General features: G+C 38.5%; 4 protein-coding genes across 6 annotated transcripts; 3 read left to right on the plus strand and 1 right to left on the minus strand.

The window, feature by feature from the left end:
- LOC18776999 (SWI/SNF complex component SNF12 homolog) lies at nucleotides 268–3,430 on the minus strand. The gene is made up of 3 exons (XM_007209815.2): nucleotides 3,323–3,430; nucleotides 1,240–3,046; nucleotides 268–630 (listed from the first exon to the last, which is right to left on the minus strand). Exons 2-3 carry the CDS (start codon nucleotides 2,793–2,795, stop codon nucleotides 561–563), a joined length of 1,626 nt encoding a protein of 541 aa, XP_007209877.1. The 5' UTR covers nucleotides 2,796–3,046; nucleotides 3,323–3,430; the 3' UTR covers nucleotides 268–560.
- Nucleotides 3,645–5,495, plus strand: LOC18776704 (60S ribosomal protein L17-2). The gene is made up of 7 exons (XM_007211151.2): nucleotides 3,645–3,746; nucleotides 3,923–3,959; nucleotides 4,138–4,178; nucleotides 4,515–4,745; nucleotides 4,834–4,936; nucleotides 5,022–5,089; nucleotides 5,221–5,495. The coding sequence occupies exons 1-7, from the start codon at nucleotides 3,744–3,746 to the stop codon at nucleotides 5,287–5,289; spliced, it is 552 nt and encodes a 183-aa protein (XP_007211213.1). The 5' UTR covers nucleotides 3,645–3,743; the 3' UTR covers nucleotides 5,290–5,495.
- Nucleotides 6,614–16,042, plus strand: LOC18778019. Of its 3 annotated transcripts, none has more exons than XM_007210852.2 (28): nucleotides 6,616–6,965; nucleotides 7,100–7,295; nucleotides 7,447–7,568; nucleotides 7,698–7,814; nucleotides 8,039–8,185; nucleotides 8,346–8,717; nucleotides 8,820–8,977; nucleotides 9,668–9,789; nucleotides 9,887–9,978; nucleotides 10,194–10,437; nucleotides 10,551–10,614; nucleotides 11,182–11,327; nucleotides 11,432–11,502; nucleotides 11,597–11,770; nucleotides 12,375–12,446; nucleotides 12,609–12,710; nucleotides 12,803–12,892; nucleotides 13,018–13,093; nucleotides 13,196–13,289; nucleotides 13,397–13,466; nucleotides 13,620–13,799; nucleotides 14,077–14,199; nucleotides 14,288–14,371; nucleotides 14,458–14,642; nucleotides 14,778–14,916; nucleotides 15,012–15,071; nucleotides 15,184–15,288; nucleotides 15,416–16,042. In XM_007210852.2, the coding sequence occupies exons 1-28, from the start codon at nucleotides 6,870–6,872 to the stop codon at nucleotides 15,527–15,529; spliced, it is 3,615 nt and encodes a 1,204-aa protein (XP_007210914.1). In that variant the 5' UTR covers nucleotides 6,616–6,869; the 3' UTR covers nucleotides 15,530–16,042. The 3 variants fall into 3 exon arrangements, with proteins under 3 accessions (XP_020420274.1, XP_007210914.1, XP_020420275.1); XM_020564686.1 differs by having other exon boundaries at nucleotides 8,346–8,708; XM_020564685.1 differs by having other exon boundaries at nucleotides 6,614–6,965; nucleotides 8,346–8,977.
- Nucleotides 16,497–22,456, plus strand: LOC18777722 (conserved oligomeric Golgi complex subunit 2). Its single transcript, XM_007210521.2, has 12 exons — nucleotides 16,497–17,125; nucleotides 17,667–17,873; nucleotides 18,462–18,798; nucleotides 19,439–19,600; nucleotides 19,729–19,828; nucleotides 19,930–20,145; nucleotides 20,231–20,339; nucleotides 20,606–20,806; nucleotides 21,024–21,128; nucleotides 21,590–21,715; nucleotides 21,808–21,942; nucleotides 22,168–22,456. Exons 1-12 carry the CDS (start codon nucleotides 16,670–16,672, stop codon nucleotides 22,279–22,281), a joined length of 2,268 nt encoding a protein of 755 aa, XP_007210583.2. The 5' UTR covers nucleotides 16,497–16,669; the 3' UTR covers nucleotides 22,282–22,456.

The raw sequence follows: 22,849 nt of genomic DNA on the forward strand, positions 1-22,849 counted from the left end.
ACCGAATGTGTGCATTATTTGGCATGTAACGTCAAGCCAATGCGGGGACACACAACGTCAAAATTATGGGCATCCAAGAGCAGATGAATTGGGGGACGAAGCTTTTGCATAAAGTTTTTTTTTTTTCTATAATGGAATGGAAGACTACAAATTTTTACTTTTACCTTTTACCATGTACAATAATTGACCCTATAGAATAACATAGTCTTTCAGCCATATCACAAGAAAAAGGTCTACAAGTCCAGACACTCAGCATCACCAAGCAAATTCAGGCAAAGAAAAAACATTATGTTTTTCCATTAATAAAAAAGAAAAATATATATATATTTTTCTTTCCACAGGAGGTCGTATATCATCATGAATCTAATACAATTAAGAAGAATTTCTACTAGAAAGCTACTCAACGTATGCTTTCTGTCTACAGTATTTCAATACTCTCCTAATAAAAAGGGAAAAGATTGAAATCAAGAAACGAAATAAACATGAGAGGAAACAACAAGACCTAGATATTTTGGAAAACACACTACTGCCATTTATTGAAAATTAGGCAATTCCTTATTTCAAGTGCTTCCAGGAGCATCACTTCCTGCCGACTTACGGTTCAAGTAACGAATAACAGCATCCTCAACCCTGAAAAAAGAAACACCAAAATGGAAATTAATTCTGAGAAAATGATGGCAAACTTCCTAATTTATACATATAATGCCTTGACTCTATTCAGTTTCCATGACAAAGGTTGAAGTCCTACCATATCTGATTTGCTACATGTATGGAAACTAACATCATATACTGCTAGAATTGGTAAATCTTATACGGTAGGGGCAAGTGACCAACAGAAAATTAAATTCTGCAATATTTTCAAGACATTTTAGGCAGCTTAGTTTACATATCAGACCAAGAAACTGTGAATTACAATTCTTTTTTCAAATTGATGCGGAGAATTTCTATTTCAAAATAGAAGATACAGTATTAGATGTTGACGTTATGCTCACTGAGTAGGGATTCTATTACTAATACAAACGCTACGTAAACCTAGGGATTTTATATAAATAAAGGTTACCATGGAAATCCAAGAACTGAAAGGCAACTGGCCCATCTTAGTTTTCTCTAATCAAACTGTATTAGTTGGCAAGCTCTAAATAGTGACATGAAGTTATTTGAGCAGTATAATCCTACTAAGCAAGCATACAAAAGAAACACATAAAAAGTGTAAGCATAAAATGCAGAGCAGAAGCTTACCAGGGTTGATTGTAGAAATCAGAGCGCCGCTCCTTTTCCGCATTACGACTAGCATCTCCAGCAACAAGCTTCAGATCCTTGCTCTGAGAAGCAATCAAAGTATTAATGAACTCCGCTGGAGATTGACTGAACCCAAGAAAGAAAGACCGCCGCCGACGATGTTCATGGATTTTTTTGATAGATGCACAAATCAATTCATCACAAGCATCAATCTCTTTGTTCCTCTCGGTGCTTGCCAAGAATGCAGACATCTCCTTCTCTAATGGCATAGGTACATCAACCAGTATATCATGGCAAGTAGTTCCAGCTGGACAATTTCCTGAAAGTTTTATCTTATGCTCTATATTTATAGGCTGTGGTGGAGTTAAATGCTGAGATATCTTTTGTGAAACCATAGAAAACTTCATCTTCTCTTCCCCAAAAACCTTCTGAAGAGGTGGATCACACACAAATAAAGTGGGGTCATTTGGGTTCTGCAATTTCCTGGCCTTCACATAGTGCCAAATAGCAGCTATAACTCGGGGCCGTGTCTCTACCTCAATTCCCAGAACTTCATTCAGAGCTTGGGAAAGTTTAAATTTCTCAGGTGCATAATTCATCTCCATTCTTATTATTGCATTAAACTCCTTGTCCCCTTTTCTTTTGACTTCAAAGCCATCATGAAGAGCGGGTGAACGAGCACTTTCCCATAAAATCACATGGTTATCTGGATAGAGGCTTTTGTCCAAGTATATGGTAATCTTCTTGAACAGAGATGAAAATTTTGCCCTTGATTTCTGTGTCATTCCAGCCACCACAGGATCATTCCCCTCTTCCAATAACCTCCCAATTATCTTCAGTGACCAAGAAGGGGGTTCTGCATTCGTCTTCTCAGGAGTTGTTTGCGTCTGATTTGCAAAGGTGTTGAAGACATAAATTCGAACTGTTTTCTGAACACGGGGAGGACATTTAAGGGACTCCTGGATGTCGATCTTCTTCCTTGCCAAAGCAGCATCAACACGAGCCTCAAATTCAAGCAATTGAGTATAGAGACCAGACTCTGGCAGAAGTGCAGCCACTTTGTCTGGTATTTGTTTATCAGGTAGTTTCCGCTTCTTTCTACGAGCAGCTGGGGTGAGCTCCATGGTTTTAAATGGTGAAGCCGTGTTGGCATTAGATGAACCTGGAGGACGAGAAGGTGGCTTCTGGTTAGCCCGCTTGGCAGAGCCCGTGCTAGGCGTTGCTATGGAGGGTGAAGCGGCACCAGCATTACTAGTATTGGCACTATGCAACTGGGCAAGGGACTGAGCTTGAGCTTGCAACTGAACAAATTGGGCATGAGCAGCTTGAGTTTGGGCCTGTGCATGAGCATTCACGTACTGTGCCTGTGCAAGTGCCTGAGCTTGGGGCTCCGACAACTGAAAGTGACCCGGAAAATGAGACCCACCTTGAGTCTGAGGCTGTGATTGAGATAGAAGATGAGGCTGGTGGTTCATGGCCATAGGTTGTGGCACTGCCCCAGAATTACCAAAATGGGGTGGCACCCCTACATTCTTGGCCTGATTATTATTATTCATCGACTTGGTTATCTAAAAACACAATCTTTAACACCAAACTATTCCATCAAAAACCAATAAAACCCTAATTCAAACCTCTGAAACCCCCAAACTTCCATATGCCAACAAAAAAATTCAAACTTGGGTCTGGCCTCTACCAAGCTTTCTCCTCCAGCTCATAAAAAATTCACGATATTTGCACCTATAAAGAGCTCCAATTGAGCAGGCACAAACTTCCCAGCAAGAATTTGCAGAAGCCCTGCTTTATTTTTCTGTGGAAGAATATAAAACCCTAATTTTAGAAGCCCAGAATTCAAAAATCAAAAGCAGAGCACTTTGAACCCAATTTGAGCATTTAAAACTCACAGACGAGCTAGTGTGTTCAAAGCTTATACAGGCTGTGCTAATTCAAATTAATCTTGTTTACCAGAATTCAGACGCTAATTAATTTATAACAAAAGAAAAGAAAAGAAAAGGAGAAGTAGGAAATAAAATACATACGACGAGAATTAGATAAGCAAATAATTAACCAAACGACATGTCCTTACTTATTACTAAAGCTTTTGTTGCTTCTCCTCCTCGCTGCTTTCAGATCGGCACCGGAGCTAAAACCAGTTCTCTCTCTCTCTCTCTCTCTCTCTCTCTTTCCCCTGTGGCTTTCTGCAATTGTTGAAGTTACAAAAGTGCCCTTTTTTAAACGACGGCCAGTAAAATTGTTAACGCGTGGCGGGAATCTAGTGGTTGGCTGTATATTTGTTAGATTAGCACGTGGGTGAATTCCAATATTAGAGGAAAGCCCAATTTAAAAGGCCCATTTATTACAAGTGTTAGGGTGGGCTCTGGCCCAAATAAAAAGGTTCGTACCCACAAGCAGTTGGTAAAAAACCCTACTCTCTCTCTAAAACCCTTGGCTTCGTTACTCTTTGCGAGCTGGGAAGGAAAATCCTAGCAGAGCCTGTGGGAGCAGCCATGGTGAGTTGTTTGGATTTGATTCTTGTGTTCCTGTTTCTCAAAGCAATGCAATTGGAACAAAGTTTTGTTTTTTTGACATCAAAGAAGAAATCACTTCGGAAATAAAAATCTTCCCTTTGGTTTCTTGAGTTCTTATGAGATGTTGGATTGAATTGAATTGAATTTTTTTTTTTCAGGTGAAGTATTCTAGAGAGCCAGACAACCATACCAAGTGTAAGTACCTGCTATTATTTGTTAAAACTACTGGTTTCTTCTCATTTAGTGTTAATTAAGTTTTTGTTTGGTAGCTGAGCAGAGATTAGTTTAGATTCGAAGTTTGCATTTTTTTTAATAATCGTTTAGGGTGTCTTCAAAATCTAATAATTGAATTATTCTGCAATTGTTAAATCAGCCTGCAAAGCAAAGGGCAATGATCTCCGAGTGCATTTTAAGGTACGGAGACGAAATTTGATGTACATATGGGGTTGACTGGAACATGATTGATGAAATTTTCTTATGCAAATTTTCTGTGCCAATTTTTCTAATGAATACAATGTGGGTTGTCATATATGTTCACGGTTGTTTGGCTATTGGTTTTTTTTCCCCTCATTTTTGCTTTATATCATCAAATTTGTGATAGCTACTGAAATTTTTGGAGTGCTTTAAAAAGTTAGAGTGTTTCTATGTGCTTTTTATGTTTTATATAACTGTTTGTTGGTCAGCACTTCCGTTTTCACCTGCTAAGTTCCTGCAATATATTGCTACAATTATCATTTCTTTTCTCTACAGAACACAAGAGAGACTGCCCATGCTATTCGCAAGCTGCCTTTGATCAAGGCTAAAAGGTATTTGGAGGATGTTTTGGTCCACAAGCAAGCCATTCCATTCCGTCGCTTTTGTCGTGGAGTAGGGCGAACTGCTCAGGCTAAGAATCGCCATTCAAATGGACAGGGACGGTGGCCTGTTAAATCTGCAAAGTTTATTCTCGACTTACTTAAGAATGCTGAGAGTAATGCAGAGGTATGTTGTACTTATATTTGTTTTTTTTTGTCACTACTGTTTAACATATGCTTACAGCATGTATGTTTTCTGCTGACTTATTCTCTAGGTGAAAGGTTTGGATGTGGATTCGCTTTATGTATCTCATATCCAGGTAAACCAAGCCCAGAAACAAAGACGCCGCACATACCGTGCTCACGGGAGAATTAATCGTGAGTGTTTCTAATCTTCCGAGTACCATCCAGTTTCTTAAGTGTTTCAACCTTCATAATAGTGACATTTAAATTCCTTTGGCAGCTTACATGTCATCTCCATGCCATATTGAGTTGATTTTGTCAGAAAAGGAGGAGCCTGTCAAGAGAGAGGTAATTGAATATTTGTTTGTTACCTATTTTAACTAGGAAAAGGTTGCGGGTTGTTTATTCATCGGATTTTGCGAGTAGTATTACTTAAGATTCCCTCATTGACGTTATTACATTGTTTGTTGGTTATGCAGCCTGAGACTCAGCTGGCGAGTAGGAAAGCAGAGAAGGGTCGAACTCTACGCAGTGGTGCTGCTTCTTAAACAATGATGACCTACTTTAAGATGTTATGAGTTGGGGTTTTTGTGTTGTCATCAGTAGCAAGAGAACCTTGTGGTACTGTTAAACCTCATGTTGGAAATGTTATGGTACTTGTATTGTTTCTTGGATCTTATATGAAAATGTGAAAAACTTGTTTAGACTCCTTCAAGCTCTGTTTGCCCTGAGTACATTGTTTCCGACGACAAAACTGTGATACTTTGATTGATAGTGATATCTTTAGGGCCCGTTTGATAACCATTTCAATTTTAGTTTTTAGTTTTAATTTTTTTGTGCTAGAGTATAGAGTGAAAAATGGGAGAATAAAAGTGAGAATGAGAGTGGAGATGGGATTGAGGTGGAAGATGAGAAATTATTTAAGAAAAATCATGGGAAGAGAGAAAATTGTTGGAGAGGTGTGCCTTCTTGTATTTGTTGATTGTTCAAGCAAAGCTGACGTGGTGCATGAATAAAGGCTGCATCTTTATGAAGTTGGTCAAGTCAAGTGTATAACAATGTTAGTGAGTTAATAATTGTTTACTCATTACTTAAACTCACTAACATTATAAGTTGTAGAAAATAAACTTTGTACCTTCACGTGCACATTTTATAATACATCCATGACTATAAATCACAACACAAAACCCATCATGATTCCATAAAAGCTCTTAAATTCTTTGTTTAATTATGATAGTAATAATAATACAACTCTCATCACAAAATATCCTTGTAAAAATATAAGTAATTAGTCTATCAAATTTATTCAACTCCCACAAATGCATAGGTTATAGATACAATTTGTATGTAATGAATATATTATACATATCTAATGTATTTCAAAGAGTTTTACTTAATATAATCAGTTTGTGCGCTGTTGGTAACTCTTAATTGTTAATTGATGTATCACTAAATAATTGTTATTGTGTGCGTGAGAAAGACATTAACATTATCCACTTAAAATTTTTATAAAAAAATCTATCAATTTAAGAAATCCAATCAACCAAATTCCACTTGCCAAAACATAATAGGTTGAAACCAAGACACTAGGGCTTAGGAGGAGCCTCCTTTACATGAGTTGTTGCTCTTCAGTTTTATATAAAACCTTGTCACTTCTACAAGTATAAATGCAAGTACAAAAAGACAAAAAACCCCCACTAGATTGCTCATTGAAGAGCCAAACCCCCTCAAGTCAAGTCCTCTCTAAAATCATAACCTCTCCTTCATCATAAAACACCCATCGGCGCATTTTGGGAACAACCTAACAAAACTTGCTAACGTGCAACACCAAGTCCTTGTCAGTCGTGGCTAGTTGCTACATCGCGCTGCTTAGCCTACGCCGTCGTCTCCCTCTATAAAATCCAACTTGGGGACATCAATCTTCCATGCACCAACCGAACACAAAGAAAGAAAAGAAAATAATATTTTATCACTTTTGAAAAACACAAACTATAAATGTACAAAACAAGACCATAAAAATAATTAAAATCTCTATCTCTCTCTCTCTCTCTCTCTCTCTCTCTCTCTCTCTCTTTATAGCATTTCTAGCTGAGAAAAAGAAAAATAAAGGAAACGAAGAGAGAGAGCCATGGTTTCAACGAGGCGAAGTGGATCTCTCTCTGGAAATAACAGCAAACGATCGTCGTCTTCCGAGGACAAGCCTCCGTCACCAAAACGACATAAGGTTTTTGTTGGCATAGAAAAATCGGATTTTTCTTCTTCTTTTCATTTGTTTGGTTTTTTCGGGAGGGTCAAAGATTGGGTTTTTGGGGTCGTGAATTGTGAGATTTAGGGTTTTGATTTGGGATAATTTTGCAGGTCGAAAATGGCGGTGCTTCAGAGAAAGTGACGCCGGAGGTGGATAATTCGAAGGAGCTCTGTACGCCTCCTCCGGCGGCAGCCGATCCCGGAGAATGTGGTCTCGGCGATGTCCCGGCCGCCGGAGACGGCGTAACTTCTGGTAAGACCGACGCTGCTACGCAAGCTGTCTCGGTCACGCCGCCGATCGCCGAAGGTAGGGTCTTGGCACTCCGACGATTCATTTCTTTCTCTTTAATGTTTGAATTTTGTTCTTTAGCTTCTGTTTTGCCTCAACTTGTGTTTATGGGGTATGGGTTTCATTGAAATTTGAAAAATTGGAAATGTTGGTTTGGTGGTTTATGAAGGGTCTACGCCTGTGGTGGAAAAGCCGAGGAGCGCATTTTCGTCCTGGAGTTTTTATCAGAAGCAGAGTCCTAGTTTCGAGACATCGACACCTTGGTGCAAGCTTTTGTCACAGTCTGGACAGGTATTTCGTGCTTATCTTACAAATGTTGAATTAGAACCTGTTTTGTGATTTTGGACTGGACTACTCTTTTAAGTGTTTTGCTTTGGCTCTGTATTTGACGTTTATTTGTCGGTTTTTTTTTAACTGCAGAACCTAAATATTCCTATTAGCACAATGAATTTCACAATTGGTGCAAACAGACAGTGCAATTTTACTTTGAAGGATCAGACCATTAGTGGGTTTCTGTGCAAGATCAGGCGCACGCAGGTATTGTTGGAGAGTCCCATTTCTAACATTTTGTTCGTAATTTACAACACTAGTGCGCGCAGAGGCATGCAGCGACTTTCAGTCATCACTGGGTTATGATCAGGGCTTCCCAGTGGAACTGAGAGCTGTAGTGAGCTACTTGGGTAGTCACTGGTTTTCATTTTCTGGTTTCATTAAAATATGTACATGCAGTTTGACCACTCATTGTTTCTGGACATGATCAGCGTGAGGGCGGTGCTGTAGCTGTTCTAGAAAGTACGGGAAGCAAGGGATCAGTGCAGGTAAACGGGACAAATGTCAAGAAAGGCAACAGCTGTATGCTTAACCCGGGTGATGAAGTGGTCTTTGGTTCGCTGGGCAACCATGCTTATGTATCCTTCCTCGGTGGTTTACTTCTCTACTTCTCTATTCTGATATTCCAGTCTTAATTTCTGGATAGTCCCTGTATCACTTTCAGTCACTTGTGTAACTTTCTAGGCCTATACGTGTTTTTGTGTCTCTATGGATAATTTCCTTAACTTGTATCAATAGATTTTTCAACTACTTCTGACTGAGGCTGCAGTTAAGAGTTCAGAGGTTCAAAGTGGTATTGGAAAATTTCTGCACATGGAAAGGAGGGCAGGAGATCCTTCAGCTGTGGCTGGGGCTTCCATACTGGCTTCTCTTAGTTTGAGGCCGGAACCATCACGATGGAAGCCTGCAGCTCAGACCACCAGTAAAGTTCACCCAGGTGCTGATGTACCAGCTCAGTCTGTTGTTCAAGATGGTAACGAAGTTGAGCTCGATGGCCTGGAAAGCAGCTCGACTCCGAACAGACCGGCTGACAAAGCTGAAGATATTGGAGCAATAGACAAGAATCTTACTCTGGACTCCAACCACGATTCTGGAATAGAGGCAGGCAATGTAAAACTCTCTGGGATGAATGATTTGCTAAGGCCTTTATTGAGGATGTTAGCTCGATCATCTAGTTGTAAACTAAAATTGAGCAAAGGTATCTGTAAACAGGTATTGGAAGAAAGAAACGAGTGGGCGAGGGATTCGCAGTCAGCATCAACGTCAGGCATGTCTCTTCGGTGTGCTGTATTTAAAGACGGCATTCATGCAGGCATTCTCGATGGAAAAAGCATAGATGTTTCCTTTGATAACTTCCCATACTATTTGAGGTATTCTTTATTTTATTTGGTAATAAGACAGTTTTCAATATGTTAATTAGAAATAGTCATCTAATTTATGCTTTATTCGCCAACTTTATTTTTAATTTGAGCTATACAGTACATTCTTTGTTGACCATCATGCAACAAGTGGTCTAGCGAAGCAGTTCTTGTTCTTCTAAAAATAAAAATTATATATTTGTCATCGGTTGGATCTGCAGCCCCACGCATCTTTGCATCTATAGTTTAGATATGAAATATGTGATTCCATATTCATGATCTGCATTCTCTCTTTGCTGTACTTTGCTTTCTGTTCTTATGTTTTCTGTAGTAATCTAGTGACATATAATGTTGAAATTTGTCGTCAAAGAAATTTGTGGGAATGTGTCTTTAGATTGACTCATGAAGAAGGAAATTTGGGGTTAGGTGGACCTTAGTCAAGTTTGTTTTGGTTGAAGCTGCAAAGTGTGATGTCATGTCATTAGTTCTGTCCACTCTTTATTCATGCTTTTATTTGATGCATATTTGCTGCAGTGTGTATGTTTCTTGTTAGTGTCGTGGTGATTATGAAATTGATACTGCTGAGTGCTGTAGTTGTTATTTTAGTATGCCGATTCTTTTACGACTGATTTCTACCCAGTATGATTGTTAATTAAAATATGCACCAGTAATTTATGGAGTTCATATTTTTGCTGATTGCAGTGAGAATACGAAGAATGTGCTGATTGCAGCTTCCTTTATACATTTGAAACATAAGGAACATGTGAAGTATACCTCAGAGCTTACTACTGTGAACCCTCGCATTTTGCTCTCTGGTCCTGCAGGTATGGATATTGCTGTGTTCATTCTAAAATAACCCATTTATGATATTTGGTTTTTGTTCTCGGAACTGAAAATTATTGTTTCTGAATGCTTTCACAGGGTCTGAGATATATCAGGAAATGCTGGCAAAGGCCCTTGCACAATATTTTGGGGCTAAGTTGCTCATATTTGATAGCCACTCATTTTTGGGTGTAAGCTAAACGGCACCTTCTTAGCATTTGCTTAAGTACTCACTTCTAGTATACTTCCTTATTCTTGGGATATAATCATTCTCATTTTGTTCCACTGAGTAAAATTATTGTATTTTGCTTTAGTATCATTATCAATATTCCTTTTGTACTTCTGTCTATAATTATAGCTTACCAGAGCTAATTAGAGGGAATTACCAATAAAAAATGTTCTATAGGGTTTATCATCAAAGGAAGCTGAGCTGCTGAAGGATGGATTTAATGCAGAAAAGCTCTGCAGCTTGACCAAACAAAGCCCCACACCCACAGATGTGGCTAAAAACACTGATGCATCAGCTTCCGAAACAGAAGCACCGAGCTCTTCAAATGCACCTTCGAATGGCCTGGAATCCCAACCAAAGATGGAGATTGACACCATCCCCTCTTCCTCAGGGACATCGAAGAATTTCTTGTTTAAAATAGGTTTGCACTTTGCAGATATCTTTCTGCTGCTCTCTCCCAGACTAAAAGTTTCTTTTTCATTTTTATACTTATATATGTAACTTGACATGGTTCTTAAAAACTACAATATGCAGGTGACAGAGTAAAATTTATTGGGTCATCTTCCGGTGCCTTGTATACCGCAGCATCTTCTTCACGGTACTATAGTTATAAACATTAGTGGAATGCTTCTGTTGTTGATACTATTTGTCTTTTGAGAATGTGTGGTTTTGAATTGAACTTGATTTATGCTTATCGAAATTTCCTACTATACTGGTGTAATGTGTGAGTTTGAACTTTATATCACGTAATATTGTTTAGGACTACATTTATCTACCAGTTGTTTAATTGTATGATCTGTTTCTAGCAATTTTGAAACACCTTGATCCGTATCCTGTTGTTTCTTTATAGTAGGAGGTACATAAAATTTGTAGCATAGATTGAATTTAGTGTTTGGTTCCTTGGAATAATGGTATTCCCTATATCAGTTAGTTAATAATTCTTGGAATATTTACCAGCAGTATTATTGAAATGTATTATATACTGATACTATAGTTTTATCTCAATGTACGTGTATAAATTCGCCACATACATGTTCTTCACTTACAACTGAGTGTAATATTGTATCATGTTACGATACTGTAAACTTTGGCCGCTCCTATAATCTACAATGTGGTCCATGTATAGTGTTGTATTATTGCACTGATGCTGGTATATATGCTACAGGGGCCCAGCAAGTGGAACCCGGGGAGAGGTTGTACTGCTTTTTGAGGACAATCCTCTGTCAAAAGTTGGCATAAGGTTTGATAAACCAATACCTGATGGTGTTGATCTTGGGGGTCTATGCAAAGGAAATGGATTTTTCTGCAATGGTATGAATTCAGTCATTAACAGTTCCATAGACTTGTACCTTTGTTTTCTTTTCTTCTTTAGGCCTGTGCATATGTAAAACTTTTCTTACTCTCTCTCTCTTTAGTCTCTGATCTTCGACTGGAAAACAATGGTGTGGAAGATTTGGACAAGTTACTTATCAACACATTGTTTGAGGTGCCATATCTTCCATCATAGACTGATTTATTTTTTACTTTTGGTTTAGTTTTATTTTCTCCTTATGAATTTATTTACGTTTCTTTTTTCAAAGGCTGTACTCAGTGAGAGCAGGAGTTCTCCTTTCATTTTGTTCATGAAAGATGCTGAGAAGTCCCTTGTAGGAAATTCAGATTCATTTTCCACATTCAGAGCCAGACTTGATAAGCTTCCAGATAATGTGGTTGTCATTGGTTCTCATACTCATACTGACAATCGTAAGGAGAAGGTAATTTATGTTTTAGCAATTTGTTCTTCAATCTGATACATGATATGAGGTAGCTATGTGATCTTTTAAGAACTTTCAACTTTAAATGAACAAATGGAAATTGCAATAGAATTTGAAATGTATAAACCTATGTATCAATGCTATATCATCAATTATATGCATGATCTGGTTTATTATCATGTAAAAGAGAGTCCATAGGAACCAACAGTATGGTTGATTGTACAGAAATTTTCTTTTTGATGTATAAAACCATCCTTACCTATGTTTTAGACAATGAAATCGAAAGTATATCTTGCTAGCATTTCTTTCTGCTCTAGGTACTGTCGTCCGGCCGATGCTCAATACTTTGAGCCAATATTGAATTTAAAGAAACACTCTTGATAACCATGTATATATCGACTTAATAGCATTAGGTGTGTAACCATGCAAGACGGATTAGGTGGTAAAAACTTGTGGCAGTTAAATCACTAGAAAGTGGGGGGAGGCTGTAAGATTGCTTGAACTTGAATGTTTATTTTGCTTCTTTTTGAACTCCACCCTTGGATTAGATGGCCTTGGAAAAGATTACGGTTTATCTTAAATGTTCTCCTCCTTTCTCTTGCAGTCACACCCTGGTGGTCTGCTTTTCACGAAGTTTGGTAGCAATCAAACTGCTCTTCTTGATTTGGCTTTCCCGGTAATGTTTATATAACTCTAACAAACATATGCTTTTGCTTATGCATTTGATGTTTCTTTTAACCTTTTGCATAACGGCTTAGTTTAGTTATCTGTCTTAAAATTTTGCGAGTCTGGATGGAGCCCTTTTGTTACTCTGACCGTGGATTCTTCCTGGTTTCAGGATAGTTTTGGAAGACTACATGAGAGAGGGAAAGAGGTTCCCAAGGCAACAAAACTTCTGACCAAACTCTTTCCTAACAAAGTAACCATTCATATGCCGCAGGTTTGTATATTGGGTTCCTGTTGAATAGAGGTTTTTTTTTCTTCCCTTGGCGGGGCTTTCCTTAACATGCTATGAAAGTTTAACCATTTCAGGATGAAGCACTTCTTGTCTCATGGAAGCAACAACTGGATCGAGATGCTGAAACCCTTAAAATGAAGGGAAACCTGAATCTCTTGCGCACTGTAAGCTTTTTTCTTTTTGGGGTTTCAGGCTGTCTTGAGTTCTATTTCCTTTTTGTCATGGAAGTGTATGGTTACAGCTGGTGAGCTATAAAGATGATAATCATGGTGCACTATCTCATCTCTAGGTTCTCGGTCGATGTGGAATTGAATGTGAAGGACTCGAGACTCTATGCATCAAGGATCAAACACTTACTAATGAAAGTATGCGCCATTTCTGATATATCAAAGATATCGATAGTTGCTTATGGTTTTGTTTTGTTTCTGCTATATTTTGTGACTTATGTTTTGTTTCATCTGTTGCAGGTTCAGAGAAGGTAGTTGGATGGGCTTTAAGCCATCATTTAATGCAGAATCCTGAAGCTGATCCACAAGAAAAAGTAGTTTTGTCCGGTGAGAGGTAATTGACAGCTCATTTCTTGCCATCTTCATGAATAATTGTTAGCTGAAATATCAGTTATTGGATGGATATTACACAGTTGTAATGCCATGTTGCAATTCTGGCAGCATCCAGTACGGACTTGAAATTTTACAGGCTATCCAGAATGAAACGAAGAGCTTGAAGAAGTCACTTAAGGTAGTTAGCTGGATTTTTGTTTCCAATAACTTTTATAAGCATCCTTTTTTGTCCTGAGTGGACTTATTCCAAGATTTGAAATAACTCTTCATTTTTCCTTACAAGGTATTCTATGTTAATCTTAACAGTGATTTTTTTTTTGGTTGAAATCAGGATGTTGTAACTGAAAATGAATTTGAGAAAAGGCTTTTGGCTGATGTTATTCCTCCTAGTGACATTGGAGTTACGTTTGATGATATTGGAGCCCTTGAAAATGTGAAGGATACATTGAAGGAATTGGTCATGCTTCCATTACAAAGGCCGGAGCTTTTCTGCAAGGGGCAATTAACCAAGGTTTAAAGCTTTATCTGTATTCAGAGAAAATATGATTCTTTATTCGATTGCTTTAAAATTGTACGGCTTGTATATGCATGTGATATTTAATATTGTTGTTTATATGAATTACTTCTGATAGACTTCTGATAGTGCGTTGTTTTACTGTGTCTGAGATGCAGGTTGTCATCTATGAACTTGTTTATTTTTCAGTACTAGGTTGATACATGTTTAGATTTGAGTATTTTAAGCATCTGATGGTGAGTGTAGATCATGTTTATATGTCTTCTGTGTGCAGCCTTGCAAAGGCATCCTGTTATTTGGCCCCCCTGGAACAGGCAAGACAATGCTTGCAAAGGCTGTGGCTACAGAAGCTGGTGCAAACTTCATCAACATATCCATGTCAAGTATCACATCTAAGGTTGGCATTTTGGATAGTTTGGCTATAGTATAATCTCATAAGTGATTTCACTTCACAATTTTAAATCATTTTATCTTCTTTGGTGCAGTGGTTTGGTGAGGGTGAGAAGTATGTGAAAGCTGTTTTCTCGCTAGCTAGTAAAATTGCCCCTAGTGTTGTATTTGTTGATGAAGTAAGGTTCTTTTATCCCTTAAACAATAATATTTATTTTGTGTTATTGTTTTAAACTTATGCTCTCATTGTTGGTGGTTGTAATAGGTTGACAGCATGTTGGGACGGCGGGAAAATCCAGGGGAGCATGAGGCAATGCGTAAGATGAAAAATGAATTTATGGTAAATTGGGATGGTTTACGAACAAAAGAAGCAGAACGAGTTCTAGTACTGGCAGCGACAAATAGGCCTTTTGACCTTGATGAGGCCGTCATTCGAAGGTTGCCGCGCAGGTAAACATCACGTCCTAATTGGAACAATAGTTTCATGTGCCTATTCCGACACCTGTGTTTACACTTCAACCCACACATCTGCTACCCTTTTATTACATGATGTTTTTTTTGTTTATAATGATTCTTCTTCTGCAGGTTGATGGTAAATTTGCCAGATGCTCCAAATAGAGCAAAGATATTAAAAGTCATACTAGCAAAAGAAGACTTATCTCCCAGTATTGACTTTGATGCAATTGCGAGCATGACAGATGGATATTCTGGAAGTGACCTTAAGGTAATAAATGCAATACTGTTTTTCTTGGTAGTTTTTTTTGTTTCTTTATCGGGTATATTTGAGTATCTATATCAATAAGTGTTGTTATATTGCAGAATCTGTGTGTAACTGCTGCACATCGTCCAATCAAAGAGATTTTGGAGAAGGAAAAAAAGGTTCATCTTTTTTCCTTGGTTTTTTTTTTGTTTAAAATCATTAGACCAAACGTGGTACTTAATCAAGTTGTGCCTGTTGATTTGTTGATCTCATATGTTCCACTGGTGACAGGAGCATGCTGTAGCTGTGGCAGAAGGTAAACCTGCTCCAGCTTTGAGTGGCAGTGCTGATATACGGTCTTTGAACATGGATGATTTCAAAGATGCTCATGAGCGGGTAAATCGCATATTGAATACCATTAGCATGCCTTCTTTCTGTTCCCTCTCTCTCTCTCTCTCTCTCTCTCTCTCTCTCTCTCTCATTATTGCGGCTTTAAATTTTTGAACTTGTTATCTGGAAATAGGTATGTGCTAGTGTTTCATCGGAGTCCGTCAACATGACTGAGCTTTTACAATGGAATGAACTATACGGCGAAGGGGGTTCTAGAAGAAAGAAGGCCCTTAGCTACTTCATGTGAAGGCATCCTTTGTACAAAAGGGGTTTTTTTTAAATCATTTTTTTTCTTAGAAATTTTCGCTCCTACAATCATCTACAGTTCTCCTAGAGCCCGAAGTAATTTTGCCCTCATCTTAGTTTAGGCTTTCTGGAGAATCATTTTGTCTGTAAAATGAAATTCAGTTTATCAAAGCTGTTTTTTTCCCTTATCCTTTAGTTTGATGGTGGCGGATACAGGGGAAGTGAAGCCTTCTAAAAGGAGAAGTGGCTTGGCTTCCACTGCTTGTGTTTTGTTTCCCATCATCCCTTTTGTCTGCACAAAGAACGGTGCCAGTTAAATCAAAAATTACTGTGGTGATCATAGAGTGAAAAACAAAAGCCAAAGACGGAATGGCCATATGTGCATATAGTCATTGTTTTATTGCGCTCGTCGGAATTGAACAATAAGTCATTTTTCAGTAACCATTCACTATAAAGTGATTTTTTTGAAGTATCAAATGTATAATAGGTGCTGGCTCACCAGATTTTCTGATCTCACATTTGTTTTATTCTCCCGCATTTCCTCCCTTCAAACATTTCCTGACGTATTTTTAATTACAACATGTTCATATGCTGATGAATGTTGAATTTTGTAAGTAATTTATCAGATGACACCAAGGGTTATCCCTAAACACCCAAGAATTCCCTCTTGACAGGACAGATAATGTTAAGAATTGGCAGATGTGGTTAGGTCAGTCGGTCAATGTAGTGTGTTCGTCTTTTTATATCCGAGTCAAAACCCCTCACCCAATTCGCATCATATCAGAGAAGTGTAGAACATTGCTCTTGTACAAGAATTTGAGTGTCCAGAGACAATTCTTGGGTGTTACTCGAATCCACCTAAAAGAAAGCAAATGTTCTCTAGGCCCATCTTGTGTTTGGTCTACTTGGGCTACGTTTTTACTTTGTCATTTAGATTTCAGCCCAAAAAGAAAGATGTTAGTTTGCCATTAGTTGGATTCACAGTCCGTAACGTATAAATAAAGCCCAAGTAAAAATAAGGAAACCCCAGATCCGTAGTGACTAGCAGTTACTCGTCTTCAACCTCCAACATCCTTGTGTCTGATCTGAAGACACGTAACCTCCTCCCTCTTGGTACTTTCTCGGCTAGGCAACCAAACACATGGCGGATCCAATCCCAGCACCGCACAGAACCGCCACGGACTTCTTCTCCGATCCACTCGACTCCCACCCTCTCTGGTTCAAGCCCGCGCTCTTCCTCTCCCCGGAGTTCGACTCCGAATCGTACATATCGGACCTCCGAACCTTCGTCCCATTTGACACGCTCCGGTCCGAGCTCCAGTCCTACTTGGCTTCCCTCAACCACGAGCTCATCGACCTCATCAACCGCGACTATGCCGACTTCGTCAACCTCAGCACCAAGCTTGTCGACGTCGACTCCGCCGTCGTCCGCATGCGCGCCCCGCTGGTCGAGCTCAGGGAGAAGATCGAGCAGTTCAGAGGCTCCGTCCAGAATTCGCTCGTCGCCTTGACCAACGGCTTGAAGCAGAGATCAGAGGCCAACGAGGCCAGGGAGGTCTTAGAGCTTCTGCTCGACACGTTTCATGTCGTCTCTAAGGTAATGCCAATTTGATTTTAGCTTTGGTTTGCTAATTTAGGGAGATTGGAGGACTTAGTGTTGGTTTCATTGCTTGGTTGATTTATTATTATTGGAATTGGTTTGCAATTTCTAATTCCACTGATTTAGGGAGATTGGAGGACTTAGTGTTGGTTTCATTGCTTGGTTGATTTATTATTATTGGAATTGGTTTGCAATTTCTAATTCCACTGACCAAATCTGTCGAAAAAGATTGGGACTGTAGAGAACATTATTATTATTTTTCTTTCGTTCTGGAATTTGATGGCTTCGGAATTCAGAATTTAGTTTGAGTTTGTATAATGAATGACTCATATTACTTGATTTATTTTTGGATATGAAAACTTATTCAATGACCTTGTCTGGGTTTCCTGATTTGAGAGCTTCTAGAAAGAAGATAAGATGAACAGAGTGGAAAGCTAACCTCGATTAGCCACAATGTTGTGTTGATCTTAGTTCCCATCCATTCTCGTACTTATCTTGTAATAGTAACTGTTCATAGTATCAATGTTATTGAATGCAGGTTGAAAAGCTAATACAGGAGCTGCCCAGTGTGCCTGCTGATTGGTTGAACGGAGATGTAAATTTGGCAGAGAAGAATTTTATTACCAACGGAACTTCCTTACAACATGTCGAGAATGGAACAAATCTCAGAGATACTCAAAGCATGCTGTTGGAGAGAATCGCCAGTGAGATGAATCGGCTGAAGTTCTATATTGCTCATGCACAGGTTGCTTTTGCTCTCTCTTGCAATCAGTTTTTATTACATCCAATTTTGAATGTCCTTAGCTGCAGCTTCTCTTTACATTTGAGCTGAAATTCAATTCAAACTTGTTGGGTCTATATTCTACTTTCCTTTTCCAGTCATGAATTTCATATCTGCTGGTTTTTGTGGTTGTTGGTTGTCAAGCAGTGCTGAAAGGTTAAAAATTTATTTATTCTTTTTCCCTCCTTGAATGAGGCTTGGGAAAGATGCTGAAGAATAAATTATGTTCCAAGGGAATGGAGTTCTGCTGCTAAAATATTTCATATTTTTATATAGGTGACATGCAAAATGGTGAGTCTAGGTTTGCAATTTAATTTTGTTCAGATGCTAATGTTTGGAAAGTTAAAAATTTCTTGCCCTGGATCTTGTATTCCACCTGCCTCAGCTGCATTAATTGTTGGTTGGTCCTCGTATGGAATTCATGTTTATTTATCATAGTAAAAATCTAATATTTACCCAGTGAATGTGGTAAATAATCAGTGAGCGTTAAAATATTTTATTAGGGACTTGGACATTTTGTGCTCATCTATCTTTGCTATTATGTCAATACAGAACCTGCCTTTCATTGAAAACATGGAGAAGCGGATTCAGAGTGCAAGCCTATTATTAGATGCCAGCCTGGGACATTGCTTTGTAGATGGGCTGGAACATCGAGATGCAAATGCAATTTACAATTGCTTACGTGCATATGCTGCCATTGATAACACAAGGAGTGCAGAAGAACTTTTTCGCACAACTATAGTGACTCCATTGATACAAAACATTATTCCACATAGGACATCATTGGCAGCTACAAGGCCCTCTGGAGATGACCTTGAGAATGATTATGAGCAAATCAAGCTATGTATTGATAACAACTGCAAGTTTTTGTTGGAAATTTCTTTTGAAGGTATTACCATCTTCCTTATATATTTGCTATTTCACTCCCATCAACTTAAGAGAGCTTTATATTAAAGTTGGGTTTCTACAGAAATAGTGTGTCATTTGAACTTATTTTGGGCCTTAAAGTTTTATCTTTGGCCTTTCTTACCTCAAACTATGCTCTGTGGATCTTCTCTTGGTTGTTTTAGCATCGCAAACTCAATTACTTCTCCTTTGCAGCGATCATTTTATGAAAAACAGAGTCTTCTTTCATTACTATTATCTGTAACTCATTTGTCTAGGATCTTGTTCCACATCATTGTTTCATTTGTATATGTTTATGGATAAAGCATGTGTGTCCATGTAGCCCAAAATCAATTACTACTCCTTTGTGTCATCATGTTACAAAAATGCACCATATTTTGTTTGCTTTTTCATGGTATTTTCATTTCCTTTGTCTTTCTTCAACTTCATTGCTTCATTTTGTATGCATTTCTTCAGGGTTCATGCTTGTCAGATGCACCCTAGTTTTATAGATAAAGCATGTATGTTGATGTAGCACTCATTGATAATCAATCCATGGTAACATGAAGAAGGTCAAATTATACTTTTTAATATTTGAAATGGAAAAGTCAACTAACAGTTTTTATGGGGGTTTTCTTTCCCAGAAAATTCTGGTTTGCATGTGTTTGACTTCTTGGCAAATTCAATCCTCAAAGAGGTTCTCTCAGCAATCAAAAAGGGAAAACCTGGTGCTTTTTCTCCTGGAAGACCAACAGAATTTTTGAAAAATTACAAATCTAGCCTAGACTTCTTGGCTCATCTCGAAGGTAGAGATTAGTGTTCCTCCCGTTATATTTTTGAAGTTCTAAAAATTTGGCATAGCTTATCCATTTTTGAATTGACGCTCAGTGATGGTCTGGTTCTAAGTGCACATAACATTGTATTGTCATGCAAGGCTACTGTCCGTCCAGATCAGCTGTTTGCAAATTTCGAGCAGAAGCTGTTTATATTGAGTTCATGAAGCAATGGAACTTTGGGGTTTATTTCTCTTTGAGGTACTTGGCAGAAATCTTGGTAGTTGCTGTTTTTATTGAACTTGAATTGAGGTTTTTTTGTTGTGGACTTTTCTTTGAAGTGTTTACTAGAATTACCTCAGGTTTCAGGAAATTGCGGGGGCTCTAGATTCTGTACTTGTGGCCGCTAGTCTTGTCCCTGTTGACAACGTACATTCTGATCAAGGAAATTCTCCAGATTTAACATTAAAGCAAAGTGTCACTTTGTTAGAGTGCTTGGAATCCTGTTGGAGAGAAGATGTTGCTGTTCTTTCTTGTGCTGACAAGTTTCTTCGCTTGTCGTTACAGCTTCTTTCAAGGTCAGTTTATAGTAGAGCTTGGATACTGTGTTCTAGTCTATACCCCTGTTTTATTACTGACGACATATTTGTGAATGTATCATAGATACTCAAGTTGGTTGTCATCTGGACTGGCTGCTCGTAAGAAGGGTAGTACTGACTCTATCCCTGGCCGTGAATGGGCTATTTCAGCCGTCCCTGACGACTTTATATATGTATGCTTCATTTCTTGATTCTACTAATATGATATGTCCATAAATTGCTCCGTTGGTTTTAACGACTTCAATGCACTAAATCCATGCATAGCTGGTAGGGAAACATAAGAGTACAAGTCTTCTCGGACTATAAACCTGTAAAAAGACTTCACATATGCTCTAATGTAGCTGGATCTTGCCACATCTTAACCATATACGTCAGTTGATTTGAAAAGGAAAAAAAAGGAATTTTAACCCATGAAAAATATATGTTGTTGCCTTTGCAGATTATTCATGACATAGATTTTCTGTACAAGAGGGTTTGTGGAGACTTCCTCGAGCATGTACTTAAGCTTCTTTCTTCTTGTCCTGCTGATGTTCTTGATCTTGTAAAACCGAGCATTTTACAAGGAGGAAACTTATTGAATGATTTAGTACCTCTAGTTATCAACACAATTGTAGAGGCACTAGTTAAAAAGTCTAACGAGGTAAGCTCTGATTGATTAATAATATATTTTGGGTTAATCATGCAATGCAATAAGACCAGGCCCCTTGGGTTCGCATGTACCCTCTCAAAACGTGAAATTATGTGATGGATTTAATTTTTTGTGACAGGTATATCCCAGTGCTCTGTTCTGGGTCTTTAATTAATTTGCACAATTTCTTGTTACCTGCCTTGTGATGCTATCTTCCTAAACAATGTAGGGCGTGGAACAGCTAAAGGGAATAACTGCAACTTACAGGATGACTAATAAACCTCGTCCTGTCAGACATTCACCTTATGTGGCAGCAGTAGTGCGTCCCCTGAAGGTATGCAGTTGCTAGACTAATGATATTCTAGGGAACTGTGATGCAAAACTGGGTTTTTCAGATAAGGTGGGGTAAAGTGTCAGTCGGGTGTGTATTGAGGTGTCAGATTCATCTAATATTCAAACCTTAGGACATGGGGACATCTTTAATTCGTCCACTAAATCACATGTTTTAATGTGATGATGTTGATTTTCCTAGTTATTAGACCCTAAAGGTACCATTTCCGAAAAGAGAAAAAGAATATGATTAATTGGATCTCTGTCCTAACCTTTATTGTTACTTTAAATAAAATCGGTTCTTAAACTATAAAACAATCTTACCTAGTGCAACCAACTGGAACATCACTCTATTTGACGGTGGTTTAGATTGACTATTAATCTGTAAAATATGCAGTATGTTTTGAGCTTCAGAATATTTTCTCCAAATTATAAATTTTATACTGACCTGCCAACAACTCCCAGGCTTTTTGGGAAGGAGAACGGGCTACAAAGTATCTGACAAGTGATACTAAGCATGAGGTGCTGCTTAGTGCTGCAACTGAGATTACCGGTCACTATTATGAGACAGCTGATAATGTCATCAGTATGGTAAATGTCCAGATTCTGAGATGAACCTTAAAATATATAACCTTCTAGGATTCATAGTTGCAATACTCTTAACTCCTAACTATTTTTGCCAGGCTAGGAGAACCGCATCTTCACTCCAGAGAATAAGGCAAGGTGCACAAAGACGAGGTGGAGCAAGTTCAGATGTCTCAGATCAGAATGTTTCGGACACTGACAAGATTTCCATGCAAATTTTCCTTGACATTCAGGTAAGAACTGGCCTACAGATTTGCTTTCAAATTTTCCTTGACAAGATTTGTGTGTTGTGTTGTGTCACTGTGAGTGCATTTTAATGTTCTTTTGTTACACTGGTTTATACCCTATGATGTAAAATTAATTTTATATATGCTGCTGAGTTGGTGGATCTCAAGCAACTGGGTAGCAAATTATTGATTTGATGCAATAGGATTAATGTTATCATATATTATTGTCAGGAGTATGGCCGTAATCTCGCAGCCCTTGGTGTTGATGTTGCGAATATTGAGACATTCCGTTCTTTGTGGCAATCCGTTGCTCCTGCAGAGAGGCAAAGTGAGATTAGTTTCTAAAGTTTTGAGCATTTGGTCTTGAGCTGATTGTAGATGTTACATTTTTCCTTTTAGAATCCAACCATATGTTTTTGTAAGTATGGCGAAATGCATTTTTACTGCAATAGATGGCTATTGAAACATTAGTTCTTGGTGCGTTTTGCATTTCTAAGATGGGAAGACTTAAATTTTTTCATTGTGTCCGACTCTGTTTATATTTTTAAATGCGGGTTTCTGACACTTTCTCATCAACCAAAATATTGCAAGGTTTCGATTTAATGAGAAAATAAGGTGCAAAATAAATGTATGAATTGGCCGCAACCCTTGTGGGTGGGGTTGGTGGGCGGGTGTGGTGGTTAGGGTCCAAAAAGTGTTTCCAGCAACAAATTCTGGCCCGGGCAGTAGGTGGGGGCCACGAGATTGGGCTGGCCCGAGGGGGAGGCTTGTCCGAGCGCGAGCCCGAGTTTTGGGATGACGTCAGCTTGTGCAGTCGAAATTTTTTTACCAACATTCAAAAAAATTCAAACCCGCGCGCTACAGTCCCACCAACGCTAGCAGCCACGTGGCGTCGTCTGGGCTCTCCGATTGG

Source organism: Prunus persica, chromosome G5 (assembly GCF_000346465.2).
Source record: "Prunus persica cultivar Lovell chromosome G5, Prunus_persica_NCBIv2, whole genome shotgun sequence".
In the NCBI taxonomy this organism is placed as follows: Eukaryota; Viridiplantae; Streptophyta; class Magnoliopsida; order Rosales; family Rosaceae; genus Prunus; species Prunus persica.